The sequence below is a fragment of the Neophocaena asiaeorientalis genome, unplaced genomic scaffold, assembly GCF_003031525.2.
Source record: "Neophocaena asiaeorientalis asiaeorientalis breed wild unplaced genomic scaffold, Neophocaena_asiaeorientalis_V1.1 scaffold79, whole genome shotgun sequence".
NCBI classification, from domain to species: domain Eukaryota; kingdom Metazoa; phylum Chordata; class Mammalia; order Artiodactyla; family Phocoenidae; genus Neophocaena; species Neophocaena asiaeorientalis.
The window spans coordinates 6,084,192-6,098,697 of NW_020175402.1; the positions used below are offsets into that span (position 1 = coordinate 6,084,192).

The 14,506-nt window shown below is 41.2% G+C and overlaps 1 protein-coding gene across 10 annotated transcripts in view; it reads left to right on the forward strand.

Annotated features, from left to right (window-relative positions):
• Window positions 1–13,513, forward strand: part of PHACTR4 (phosphatase and actin regulator 4) — a 102,511-nt gene extending 88,998 nt beyond the window's left edge. For 9 of the 10 annotated variants that reach the window (XM_024766823.1, XM_024766825.1, XM_024766831.1 and 6 more), the window contains 5 exons: window positions 4,944–4,999; window positions 6,216–6,277; window positions 7,573–7,710; window positions 8,331–8,407; window positions 11,219–13,460. In XM_024766823.1, the coding sequence (XP_024622591.1) occupies window positions 4,944–4,999; window positions 6,216–6,277; window positions 7,573–7,710; window positions 8,331–8,407; window positions 11,219–11,234 (349 nt within the window). In that variant the 3' untranslated portion in view covers window positions 11,235–13,460. Of the gene's footprint in view, window positions 1–4,943; window positions 5,000–6,215; window positions 6,278–7,572; window positions 7,711–8,330; window positions 8,408–11,218 lie in introns of all 10 variants that reach the window. The other variant, XM_024766822.1, reaches the window with a different exon arrangement.
• The last annotated feature ends 993 nt before the right edge of the window (window positions 13,514–14,506 follow it).

The following is a 14,506-nucleotide window of genomic DNA, read 5'->3' on the forward strand; positions in this document are numbered from 1 at the left end:
GTGCCCTGGTCCGGGAAGATCCCACATGCCATGGAGCAGCTGGGCCCGTGAGCCATGGCCGCTGAGCCTGCGCGTCCGGAGCCTGTGCTTCGCAACGGGAGAGGCCACAACAGTGACAGGCCCGCGTACCGCCAAAAACAATAATAATAATAGATTCCTTTTGCTTTATTGCAATGCTAGTTGCTCGTCTTTGAGTGTTTTTTCCCAGGTCATAATCGTCTTAGAAGAGCTTGTTGGACACTAGCAATGAATAGTCTAAAATTAAAATGTAGAAATACAAGAGATTAACATTTACAATAGCAATTTACAATACCATCAAAACTCTTTAAATACCTGTGGATAAACCTGATGAAAGATTGTGTAAGACCTATGCACTGAAAAGTATAAAATAATGCTGAAGAAAGTAAAGAAGACCTAAATATATGGAGACAAATAACATATTCATGGATCAGAAGTCTCAGTATTATCAAGACATCAGTAGATTTAATGCAGTTCCAATCAAAATACCCCCAGTAGGCTTTAATTGACAAACTGATTCTAAAATTGTTACAGAAATATAAAGCAACTGTGAAAAAGAACAGGACTGGAGGACTAACACTGTCTTATTTTAAGACATATTATAAAGCTAAAGTAACCTAAACAGTATGGTATTGATGTAAAGGCAGGATAGACAAAGAAGTCAGTGGAACAGAAGAGAGAGCCCAGAAATAGACCACCCATATATGTGCAACTCATTTATGACAAAGGTACAAAGACAATTTCATTGAGAAGGGATGGTCTTTTCAATAAATGGTCCTGGCACAAAAATAACTTCAATTCATTCAGTGTATCATATAAAAAATTAACTCAAAATGGATCATAGACTTAAATATGAGAGCTAAAACTGTAAAATTTCTAGAATATGGGTTAAAGAAAGATTTCATAGATATGATCTCAAAGCATGGTTCTTAAGAGAAAAACATTGGTAAATTGCACTTCATCAAAATTAAAATTTTTTGTTCTGTGAAAGACACTGTTTAAAAATAAAAAAGTAAAAATAAGCCACAAACTGGGAGAAAAATATTTGCAAACCATGTATCTGATAAAGGTCTTATATCTAAAAAAAAAAAGGTCTTATATCTAGAATATATGAAGAACTCTCCAAACTCAGTAAGAAACAACCCACTTTTTAAACGGTGGGGGAAGCAAGGACTTCCCTATTGATCCAGTGGGTAAGACTCTGCCCTCCCAATGCAGGGGGCCCGGCATGTGGAAGATCCCACATGCAGCACAGTAACTAAGCCCATGTGCCACCACTACTGAGCCTGCGCTCTAGAGCTGCGTGCCACAGCTACCGAAGCCCACGCACCTAGAGCCGGTGCTCTGCAGCAAGAGAAGCTACTGCAATAAGAAACCCGCACACTGCAATGAAGAGTATCCCCCGCTCGCCGCAACTAGAGAAAGCCGGCGCACAGCAACGAAGACCCAATGCAGCCAAAAATAAATAAGTAAACAAATAAATTTATTTTAAAAAATAAAATAAAATAAATAATAAAAGACTGATAATATTAAGAGTTGCTGGGGCTTCCCTGGTGGCGCAGTGGTTGAGAGTCTGCCTGCTAATGCAGGGGACACGGGTTCAAGCCCTGGTCTGGGAGGATCCCACATGCCACGTAGCAACTAGGCCCATGAGCCACAACTACTGAGCCTGCGCGTCTGGAGCCTGTGCTACGCAACAAGAGAGGCCACCATAGTGAGAGGCCCGCGCACTGCGATGAAGAGTGGCCCCCGCTTGCCACAACTAGAGAAAGGCCTTGCACAGAAACGGAAACCCCACACAGCAAAAATAAATAAATAAAAATTAATTTTAAAAAAGAGTAGCTGAGGATGAGGCCCAGCTGTATTCTCACATGGTGGTAAAATAGACTGGGAGTGTAAAATAGACTACTTTGGAAAACAATTTGTAAGTTTCTTTAAAAAAATCAAACAACATATGATCTAGCCATTCCATTATTTCTAATGGTCCCCCAAAATAGAAACAAGCTAAATGTCCATCAAAACATAAATGGATGAATATGAACATAGTCCTGTGATGGAATACTACAGAGTAGTAAACAGGAATGAACTATTTATAATGCCACTACTTGGGTGGATCTCAGTAATTATCCTGAGTGAAAGAAGCTAGACAAAAAAAGAGTACATACTGTATGATTTTATATAAAATTTTAGAAAATGAAAACTAATTTATAGTTACATAAAACAGATCAGTGGCTGCCTCGGGGCAGGGTGGTTGAGAGTAAATAAAGCAGATGAGTGTTTGCTTGGAGGCAGGGAGATAGAGATTACAAAGGAAATGAAATTTTGTCAGGGAGGTTGTAGTGGGTAGAGTTGTATGTTCCAAAATAAATCCTAATCTCTGGTACCTTTGAATGTGACCTTATTTGGACAGAGGGTCTGTGTAGATATAATCAACTTAAGATGAGGTCATACTGGATTAGGTAGGCTCTAATCCAATGACTGGTGTCCTCATAAGAGGAGGGAAATTGGGATGGATAGACACAGACACACACACAGAGAACCCTGTGTGACTAAGGCAGATACTGGAATGATGCATCTACAAGCCAAAGAACGCCAAGGACTGCTGGCAACCACCAGAATCTCGGAGAGAGGCATGGAACAAATTCTCCCTCTGAACCTTCAGAAGGAACCAACCTTTCTAACACCTTGATTGTGGACTTCTGGACTCCAGAGCTGTGAGAGAATAAATGTCTGTTATAAGCCATTCACTTTGTAGTAATTTGTTACAGCAGCCCTAGGAAATCAGTCCAAGGGTGATAGACATGTTCCTTACCATGACTGTGGTTATGATTTTTTTTTTTTTTAAGATTTTTACCCTGAGGAGCTAAATCGTTTAATGCACTCTTTTTTTTAAATATATTTATTCATTTACTTATTTTATTTTTGGCTGCTGTGTTGGGTCACCATTGCTGCGTGCAGGCTTTCTCTAGTTGTGGCGAGCGGGGGCTACTCTTCATTGTGGTGTGCAGGCTTCTCGTTGCTGTGGCTTCTCTTTGTTGCAGAGCACGGGCTCTAGGCACGCAGGCTTCAGTAGTTGTGGCACACAGTCTCCATAGTTGCGGCTCACAGGCTCTAGAGCTCAGGCTCAGTAGTTGTGGCGCACGGGCTTAGTTGCTCCGCGGTATGTGGGATATTCCCAGACCAGGGCTCAAACCCGTGTCCCCTACATTGACAGGCAGATTCCTAACCTCTGCGCCACCAGGGAAGTCCTGGTGATGATTTTATAGGGACATACCTATGTCAAAATATCAAATCATGCAATTTATTGTATGTCACTTATACCTTCGTAAAGCTGTGGTGGTGTTTTTTTTAATGAACACTGAAAAAAGAAACGCTTTGAAATACATAAAGTTGTAAATTGTATATAAAATGGGGGTGGGAGTTTTCCATGCAACTAAAGAGTTTCTAGCACACAGTTCAAATACTGTCAGAGCTATACGTTAAAAGTAAGAAATGAAGAACTTTCTGATTCTAGAAATGACAAGTTGTCATTGGTGAATAACATCTCAGAACTGGGAATGAGATGAGAAACTTCATCAGATATTTCAGAGAGGACTGAAATTAAAATCATAGGTTTTACAGAATATAACTCCAAAAGAGACAACTTTAAATTCCAGTAGTTCCTAAAACACTGGTTTAAAAATCAAAAGAGAGGCTTCCCTGGTGGCGCAGTGGTCGAGAGTCCACCTGCCGATGCAGGGGACACGGGTTCGTGCCCTGGTCCGGGAAGATCCCACATGCCACGGAGCAACTAAGCCCGTGTGCCACAACTACTGAGCCCACGTGCCACAACTACTGAAGCCTGCGCACCCTAGAGCCCACGCTCTGCAACAAGAGAAGCCACTGCAATAAGAAGCCTGTGCACCACAACAAAGAGTAGACCCCGCTCGCCGCAATTAGAAAGCCCCCGCGTGCAGCAATGAAGACCCAACACAGCCAAAAATAAATAAATAAATTTATTAAATAAATAAATCAAAATCAAAAGAGGACTTCCCTGGCGGTCCAGTGGTTAAGACTCCACGCTTCCAATGCGGGGGGCGCAGGTTCAGTCCCTGGTTGAGGAAGTAAGATCCCACATGCTGCACAGCCAAAAAAAAATAAAACAAAATAAATAAAATAAAAAGAGGAAAGAGAAGCCACTGCAATAAGAAGCCTGTGCACCACAACAAAGAGTAGCCCCCGCTCGCCGCAATTAGAAAAAACCCGCTTGCAGCAATGAAGACCCAACACAGCCAAAAATAAATAAATAAATTTATTAAATAAATAAATCAAAATCAAAAGAGGACTTCCCTGGCGGTCCAGTGGTTAAGACTCCACGCTTCCAATGCGGGGGGCGCAGGTTCAGTCCCTGGTTGAGGAAGTAAGATCCCACATGCTGCACAGCCAAAAAAAAATAAAACAAAATAAATAAAATAAAAAGAGGAACATCAGAGTCATATGGGAAGCATTATACACACACACACACACACACACACACACACACACACACACACACACACACACAGTCTCATTCTGGTTTCCTAAATGAGAATTTTTATTAATATCTTTGAGGATCTGTGTTAACCCATATGCTGAAGGAGCAAATCTGTTTGGTTGCCACCAGAACAGTCCAAATCTTCATTTTACACATGAGTAACTCAAGGTCTAACTGAGCTTTTTTGTGGTGATAGGGCTTGCTGGCATCAAAGCTAGAACTAGAATCCTGGCCTCCTGTTTGCTTGTACAATTCCTTTTTATGTTGTAATATCTGTATTAACACTTTCAGTGTGAAAAGTGTTTTATAAACACTTTTCATAAGGTGTTTCAAAAGTGTTTCATAAACAGATCTTTATAAACAGGACCGGGAGACTTAACATTGACAATATTCTTATTTATCTCCTTTTTAGACGACTGAGTCAAAGACCAACACCAGAAGAACTAGAACAACGGAACATACTACAACGTGAGTCCAGCTATGGAAATGAAGTTGTATAGATTTTCTTTGTGTGTTTCTGACTTTAATATACATTACAGAAAAGAGAAGCATTTTTCAACAAGAGCCAAGGAGAGAGTATTCTAGCCAAGGAAGGAGTATTCATACTTTTTACCCCTGAAGGAACATAGTTCCCCCCAAGCTTCCTTTACAAGATATCATTATGATATTGTTTAGTGTACTGGGATACTCCAGAAAATTGTATTCTAATTTTCTCATAGTCTCCTGCGCCTACCTTGGGCATTTGAGAGGTTTTGACAGCGTGTGCTGCCCAACTTTTCTCTGCCTTAAGAGAGGTAAGGTAGTGGTTGTATATTTGGAGTGGACCTTCCTATTCCTAGTGTCTGAGAGCTGGGACCCAGAACAAGTCTCAAATGCAGCGGTTGTTCTGCCTTTTCATCTCTTAAGGCTTTCATACCTCCGGAGTCAGAAAATAGGACCATGTATTTAATTTGCTTTCTGTTTATGTAAATGACTAACTGAAATAGCATTCTAATCCAGTACAGATTTATTTTTCCCGATTATAGGGTGAAATTTGTCCTTAAATACCTCCACAGTGAAGAGGATTAGGCTTCATAGGGTTACAAGTGTGGGAGCCTTTATAGACTTATCATGTGAAACCTAGTGTGAGCTCTATTCTCCATTGTTAGTGGTTACTCTTGAGCAAAGGTCTGCGAAGTTTTTCTTCCAGGGCACATAGTAAATATTTTCAACTTTGCAGGCCAAAGAGCACAAGGAAGCTATTATGTAGGTACTTATCAAACCATTCAAAATGTAACCATTTAAAAATGTAAAGGCCATTCTTAGCTCATGGGCAGGAAAAGTACAGGCAGCTGGCCAGATTTGATACCATAGTTGGCTGACCCATGCTCTTAAGTATATGACTACACCAGTTGACAAGAAAATTGTCTTGATTAACCAGTCCCAAAGTAAGTATTTTATTCTGACTTGGAGCCTATAAGAAATATCTGTGTATGGGACTTCCCTGGCAGTCCAGTGGTTAAGACTCCAGGCTTCCACTGTAGTGGGCCTGGGTTCAATCCCTGGTCAGGGAACTAAGATCCTACATGTCATGGAGTGCGGCCAAAAAAAAAAAAAAGAAATATCTGTGTGTAATTACTGAAACGTTTGATATGCAGATTGCCATTTTGAAGTAATATTTTTTGTTTGTGCCTGTCAACTGTAGCTAAAAATGAAGCTGATCGTCAGGCAGAAAAACGAGAGATTAAACGTCGGCTCACTAGAAAGGTACACTGTCTCAGTCTGTCCACTCACTGTGTGTCTTGTATTTGAATGACCTATTTGACTGGAAAGAAATAAATTTGACTTGAATTGCCATAGACTGCTGTGAAAATAGAACACGATGAAAATACAGAAAACACAGCATTATAAGAACTTTTTTTTCCCCATTTTTACTGTTTAAAGAAAGCCTGGCACAAGAAGGTGCTCAATAAATGTTTGCACAAGTTTTGACCTTTTATTTGGTAGACCTGGGATTTTGGTGTAGACTATAAAAGCTGTTGATGTATGGAAACGGTAACAGGAGGAGTGTGTAGAATTCAATTTTGCAAGGCAAACTGGTGGTTTTCTAAACAGAGAAAGAACTGAACTTGACCCTTAGTAACACCTGAAAAGTATGAAAAACCAAATAGGATTTTCTCATTGGTCCCAAATCAGTTAGGGTAGAATCTTTTCTGTACCAAACTTGTGTTAACCCTTAAACTCTGGGATTAAGCCCTTTTTCCTTTCCCTCCCTCCATAATAGTTGGTAATTACCTCCTGTAGATTCTTGGAGTTGGTCTGAGTTCTCTAGACATTTCTTAAAATGTATAAGAATCCCCAGGAGAGCAAGGAATCTAGGCATTTTCCTCCTGATTTTTCCCACTTCTCCCCTTCCCCAGGACCAGAGGAATTATCCTTGATAGATTGGGGGTGGCTAGAGGCCATCACTGGACTTAATGCCTTCAGATTGAGCAAGTTACCTGATTGTTCAACCTTAAATCATGATTTGTTACAGAATCTGATATCTTGGGCATTATTCATGGTGAAAGGAAATTCACCCTTAATATTACCCATTAATAGATATTGCTTTCATATTAAATGTATTCACTTTCTAATGTATTAGATATGAATTTGTAGCCCTGACCCTTTTGCTACCCAAAATGTGGTCCATGGAGCAGAAGCATTGGCATCACCTAGAGTTTGTAAGAGATGCAGAATCTCAGGCCCCACCCCAGATCTGCTTAGTCAGAATCTACACTTTAACCACATCCCCAAATGGTTTGTATGCATGTTGAAGTTTGAGAAGCACTGGTTATGCTGGTTTATAGCAATGGTTCTCTGTCTTGGCTGTGCACTGTGGAGCTTAAAGAAACAAACAAACAATCTCCTGATACCCAGAATCTCTGAAGATGGACCCAGGGATCAGTCACGTTTAAAGGTCCCCAGCTGATTCCGATGAAGCTCTGCGTTAGAGGCAGTTTGAATGCATGATTGATGCCTAACTCCTGGCATAGTGAACTGAGAGCCTCCATTTCTTTCAGCTCAGTCAAAGGCCAACTGTGGCTGAACTACTTGCCAGGAAGATTCTGAGGTTTAATGAATACGTGGAGGTAACAGATGCTCATGATTATGACCGGCGAGCTGACAAACCTTGGACCAAACTGACCCCTGCTGACAAGGTGTCTGTTGTCTGTCTGTCTCTCTTTCTTTATTTGAAGGGTACAAGACATTAACTAGAAGGGGGAACCATAACAAAATTTCTACTTCTCGTATAATGTTAAATATCTAAGGTACAAAATACCAAGATGTACCAACCAAAACTTTATACTAATGACTTCACCACCACCACCAAAACTGAAACAGAAGAAAATCTCTGCTACATCACAGAGTACAAAATCTGGAAATACAACACATTTTTAAACAGTGGTTATGTTTGGTTGGAGGGAGTTTGGATGGTATATTTTAGTAATTACCCATATTTCACTTTTATAGCAGGAAAAGTACTTTTACATGCTGTGGAAGCTATAAAAAGTACAATATCTCTTTGGAGGTCTTCAAGTGTTTCGATTTAACTGGAGATTTCAGGTTTATTATGAGATGAAGGGTGTCAGGAAAGGCGATATGCATCAGGCTCAGAGCTTCACTCAATGTGTTGACCTGGCTTCCTCCCTCCCTCTGGGCTGCCTTCCGGGGGTCGCAGTCACTCACAGAGTTAAGCACAGTAGAGACTAGATGGCAGATACACTGCTGTACTCTAGCAGACAGAAGATGCTGAAGCGTTTTTGTTTCTACTCTGCAGGCTGCCATAAGAAAAGAATTAAATGAATTTAAGAGCTCAGAGATGGAAGTTCATGAGGAGAGCAAACATTTTACACGGTAAGACCCAAATACTGTGAGCTAAGTAGAGCTCCACCAAAAAGCAAATGTAGCAGAGTTGTTCAGCTAGGAAGAACTCTAATGACATAGTTAAAAGAACAACACTCAGTGTTAATTGCAAGAAGACTACGTTAAGAGAAACAGATGAGAACTAAGAGGCATAGTTCATGCCTTATTGAGTATGGCATTTTATGTATATTATTTAATCCTTGCAGCAAACATACCAGGTGTGTTCATATCCCCATTTTCTTGATGAGGAAGTAGACTCAAAAAGGTTAAGTAACGTGCTTGACTTGCACAACCAGGATGTGGGGAAAGGAATGAAAGACTAAAAGCCACTGGGTGCTCTCTTCTCTGCACTTCACTGTCCCAGGTTATGGATGAGGAACTGTTGCTGAGCTAGACAACAGCCTGCCCTCTCTGGTTTCAGTCCTTTCTAGCACACTTGATCTTACCAATTTAGTGTATAAACATCATGAAACAAGCCAAGAAGCATTTTGATTTGGAATTACTGTTGTGATTAAGGACCCAGCCCATACCTAAAGACTCAGCGAGCCTCAAATGGAATCAGTGAAAGTATCTAGGTGACTCCCAGAACATTTATAAAAGGAAGCTAAATGAAAGAAGTTATAATGAAAATTACAGTTTGCTGTTAAAAAAAAAAAAGGAAGAAGCAAAATTGGAAATAAAATATTGTTAAACATTTTTTCGATCACGGTACAGACAAATGGTTATTTTAACTACAGAATTTTTTTTGTACTGAACTCTGACAGGATTAGAGAAGGCAGATTCTTTGAACAATAGTAACACCATTCAGCGTGCTGTAATATGAACTCAAATAACAAACCATACTTGCCCTCAAGGAGATTATAGTCTAATCCAGGAAGAGACCTATGTACCACTGTGTACAATCAATATGATAAATGCCTTAGTCATTCTGAGGCCTGAATCTGTCAGGTTTCATATCCCAACTCCACCATTTCCTGACTATGTCAGTGTTAGCTATTTTTTAAAATAAATTTGTTTGTTTGTTTGTTTATTTATGGCTACGTTGGGTCTTCGTTGCTGCACGCGGGCTTTCTCTAGTTGCAGTGAGCGGGGGCTACTCTTCGTCGTGGTGCGTGGGCTTCTTATTGCAGTGGCTTCTCTTGTTACAGAACACAGGCTCTAGGCGCACAGGCTTCAGTAGTTGTGGCACATGGGCTCAGTAGTTGTGGCTTTCAGGCTCTAGAGCACAGGCTCAGTAATTGTGGCGCATGAGCTTAGTTGCTCTGCGGCATGTGGGATCTTCCAGGACCAGGGCTCGAACCCGCGTCCCCTGCATTGGCAGGCAGATTCTTAACCACTGCGCCACCAGGGAAGTCCAGTGTTAGCTCTTTTTATTAGTAGTAGTATTAGTAGTAAAGTACCATATTGAGCAACAATACAAGAAAGAGAGAAGGTGACATTTAGGCTGCATCTTAAATTACGTAAAATAATTTATTTGGACAGGAAGGAAGGAAGGAACATTGTAAGCAGAACTGCCAGCTTTAGCAAGACTTTGGGAGGCAGGAAAATGCGTGCTCTGAGTAATAGAACATGTAGCTGGAGCAGAGGATGGATGGGGGCAGCATGGTGAAGGTGAGACTAGCAAGAAGGGTTACAGTCGTGTTCTGAAGAGCTTTGACTCATGCTAGGATATTGGAACCATTGGAGTTCTGTGTATTTGGGGAAAAGCCCTGGTGGAACTATGGAAGGTGATTTGGAAGAATGACGAGACCAGCAGCAGGGAGACCAATTAGGAAGCAACTAAAATAGAGTGAGCATGCTGCTAGCTCAGACCAGGGAAGATAGGTTTGAAAGACATTTCAAGCATAGAGTCAACAAGATTTGGCAATCTGTTGATTCCAAGGATGAACTAAAGGAAGTAATCAAAATGACTCAGATTTCCAATGTGATTTTTGAAGACTGTTTAGTTAATAAGGAGTTCAGGCAAGCAGTTTAGGACATTTATTCGGTGAATATTCAGCACCTACTACCTGATAGATACAGTGCTAGGTGCTTGGGATATAGCAGAGAACAAGATAAAGTCCCTGTCCTCAGGGAGCTTTTATTCTAAAAGAGGAAGGCAGACAGTGAACAAACTAGAAAGTCAATTATATATGTTGAGTCTGATGAGCCTGTGACACATGGAGGGGGAGCTGCCTAGAAGACAGTTGGATATTCAGCCTAGAGTCCAGGGAGAAACGCAAGGTATAAAGATTCAAATTTACGAAAAAAGATAGTAGTTCTTAAGGAGAAAAGTGTTTTGTGTTTAAAGGGTGGACAGAGGAAAATGAACCAGGAAAACATTGAGGAAAAGCAATTGAAAAAGAGGGAAAACTAGGGAAAAGATAGTGTTACAGAAGTCAAAAGAAGAGAGTTTCCAGAAGGAAGGAAGAGGGTCAGGAGTATCGGCTGCTACAGAAACGTTAGGTAGGATTAGAGTGGAGGACAGGTGGCCTTCTCAGTTGGACATTCATTTCATTACTTTTAAGATAATACAGTTGACCTGTGAACAAGGCAGGAGTTGGGGCTCCCACAACCCTCTGAACAGTTGAAAATCCACATATAATTTATAGCTCCCCTCCATATATGTGGCACCTTGGTATCCATGGTTCCACTTCCTACACAGGCTATTCAGTCATGTAGTTCTGTGGTATTTACTATTGAAAAAACTCCACGTACAATTGGACTCGCACAGTTCTAACCCTTGTTATTCAAGGGTCAATTGTAATAGCAAAGAAATCTACGATATTTGGTAACTCAGCTCTTTTTGATCATCCGTTTTAGCTACCACCGTCCATGATGCTGAAGTTTGAGAGAGGATCTAAGCAACCCCCTAAAACAGGGCTGCCTTGCTGCTTCAGTCTCCAGAGCGACATGGAGGGAACTTCAGCACTTCTCAGCGCAGCCAGAATTGAGTCCTCTGGGATATAGTTCTGGGGTGAGCAGCACTTCTGTGAATGTAGCATTTCACTGGAATGGATTCTCATACGCTGCCTTGGGCAAAGCTGAACACTTTGTCAGTGCTTTCGAACCTTTTAATATTGCAGCGTACCTGAGGGCTCGTCCCTCACCAGCCACCAATGTTCTGAGTCACTTGCAGGTTCCAGGGTTTATTGGCTGCACCTCACCCTCACCCACGATGACTGCCTGTGCTGAGGCACAGTTTGCACGATTAGGCTTACCTGCCCTGTCCTGTTGTGAGACCCACCTGTGTAGGCGCTAAATTCTAGCCATCACGTCTAGTTGGTGGTGGGGGAAACCTTCTGGAGGCCCCCAACCTTCTGGAAAAAGTGGCCCCCACCTCCAGGGGAAGCCTTCATACCACACTGGCATGTCAGCTGAAAGCACTGCACTATACCTCTTCTGACACAGCAGGACAGTCCTCTTCAGGCAGTCCAGCCCAAGAGAAGCTCAGGATCTGACATGTTCTTCCTTTTGGCACAAGTCATTCTGACTATTATCTGTAAAAAAAAGAAAGAAATCTTGAAGAAATGATGGGAAGTTATGTTTTTCCTGTCTGTTAAACAGTCTGAGCTGCAACCAGATTCCAAGTTGGGAAAATGAGAAAGCATATATGTTTTCTATATATAAAAGCAAAACCAAAAAAGGCCTTTACATTGAGGCTAACTTGGCAGAAAACTGACTCATGGCTTAAATTTTATAGGCTATTGTACTTTTGTTGTACCAAATGATACCCTAACTCATTCTAACCAAGAGATGTGTTTTCCCCCATAAAGCAGAGTTGCAGCAACTCTGGGAGCACTTGTGTGCTGTCAGCCCCACACTTCCAGCCAGAACACAGCAAGGTCCTGGGGATGTGGAGTGCTAGATAGAAAAAGGTCTTTGGAGAAGCAGTTAGGAGGGGCAAGATCATGACCCACTGCTCCTCTCTTTTCCTCAGTACTGTTTGCCTTCTCCTGCTATGTGCTTTGTCTTAACTCCCAACACTGATCTTCCTGCTGACCCTCTCTGGGAGCTTCCACCTCACTCACTCCTCCTCTTCCAAGCTGTAGCCAGTGCAGCTGGTGCCTGGGCATCGACTCAGGCCCCACTCCTTTTTGTATGTGTAATATATGTTAATATGATTTCCTAAAACAGAAGATTCAGTTGCTTTCTTTGAATTTTTACTGAAAACCATACAGCCTTACTATTTCCCTCTAATTCCTGTACATTCTAAGTGGAAGGGGAAAAAATAGTTTCTACTTAACTGATGAATGTGGCTTTTTCCCTTTAATGTTCAGAAAATTGTGGCTATCTTACAGATTTCTTCTGATTTCTTCTGCAGTCCATGTTGTTCTGTATGTGATCTTTAAGTGGATTTTTCTCTTTTCCTCCTTTCATGTCCATGTAAGATTTGCTGAACAATCAGAATATCAGGTTAAAACAAAGCTAAAGTGACCTTAAAAGGTAGTATCTTCCCTCCATATGGGGAATAGGGAGGTATTTGGATTTCTCAGTAAACGTCAAGTGCTTTATGGCTGTGGAGATACACTGGGCCCACATCTCCTTCAAATTCATTAACATTTGGTATGACCAAGGGAAGATAAGTGACAATTCTACAAAGCTGTTGGAGGTCTGTATATAAGGTGGCCACCCATTAAGTGTTAACTTCTTCTAACCTTTCTGTCTTCTTGTTTTGGAAACTATTTGGCTTATGCCAGCATCCTCTGTGGCTTCAGATGACATTTTTCAAACCCCTTTCACCGCCTTCCTTTCCCTTAATGTGCCAAGCTTGAAACAGGATTTGATTTCCCGAGCTACTTGTCTGCTTTCTATGTGCCACCAAGGAATCTAGTTCATCTTTCATCTCATTCATGTTCTTTTGAAGCAAGATGCTTTGGGAGTCAAGTCTTTCAGGTGTTTATATAAATATATATATAAAGAGGATTTTGTGTTCTCTTTCCGTGTAAGTAACAATTCACAATCATAATGTAAAGAAGAAATAAAAGCCTGTTGTATTGTACTTCAAGATGCTTCTCTGATGTACAGAATCTCCTTGTAAAATAAATAATTGCATTGTAAATCAGTCTTCCTATTAATATTAATTATTAATGTATTTTAGAATTAAAAAAAGTTATACTATTCTGGTATGTAGTGTTTATTTTTTATGTTCTACCTCACTCCAAATGATTTAAGGTTGCTTAAAAATGCTCCCTAAGGGACTTCCCTGGCAGTCCAGTGGTTAAGACTCCGTGCTCCCAATGCAGGGGGCATGGTTCAATCCCTGGCGGGGGAACTAAGATCCTGCAAGCTGCACAGCGTGGCAAAAAAAAAAAAAAAAAAAAAATCCCTAAAATATTGCTAGACACCCTAAATGAGAAGTAGATGAGGGGGAAAAATTATAGTAAGAACATTTAATGTAGCCAGAGAGGAAGGTCATTGATGTTTGTGTCTGTCTGTACAGAATTGTGGAAAAAGAATAAGCTGCAGAAGGGAAAGCCAACTGCGAACCCCACACTGTGTAGCAGGTGCAGCTCTAGGTTTTATTAATCCCACCTAGACTGGGAGGTAAGTGAAAGTACACCCATTTTAACAGTGAAGAACTTGAGAGATGAAGTTACCTCCCCCAAATCAAAGATAATTATGTAATCACTCTTTACATATATTCAAGGAAAAGCAATTACATCCTAATCAGTTGTCCCTGCAAGGACTTACTGTGTCTGGACCACATATAATTAGACCTCAGGCTGACATCACAGTAGGACAGATCGTAGCTTATGTACTCCTCTCTGGCAAGCAGCCCAGTTTCATTCGAGGTGGCCCCACCAATGACTCACTTTGTACTTGCCACTTCAGAGACTGGCCTTGATTATTGTACCACCCTTTACCAAGGGTTAAGGGAAACCATGAGTCAGAACTGCTCATGCCATTGGCCTCCACCTGCTCCCATATTTTCCTTCTACTAGCCCTCCAAAGAGGCCTCAAACTGCCATTACCCTTTTGAGGTCACGCATTGTCTCTAGAAGGGTATTTTGAAGGTACACATTGCCCAGTGTTTGCTGAAACAATGAATTTAGCGTCCATAAGGATTTTGATTACTGTACCCCAGGAGAGAGAGGACTACAATTGCAG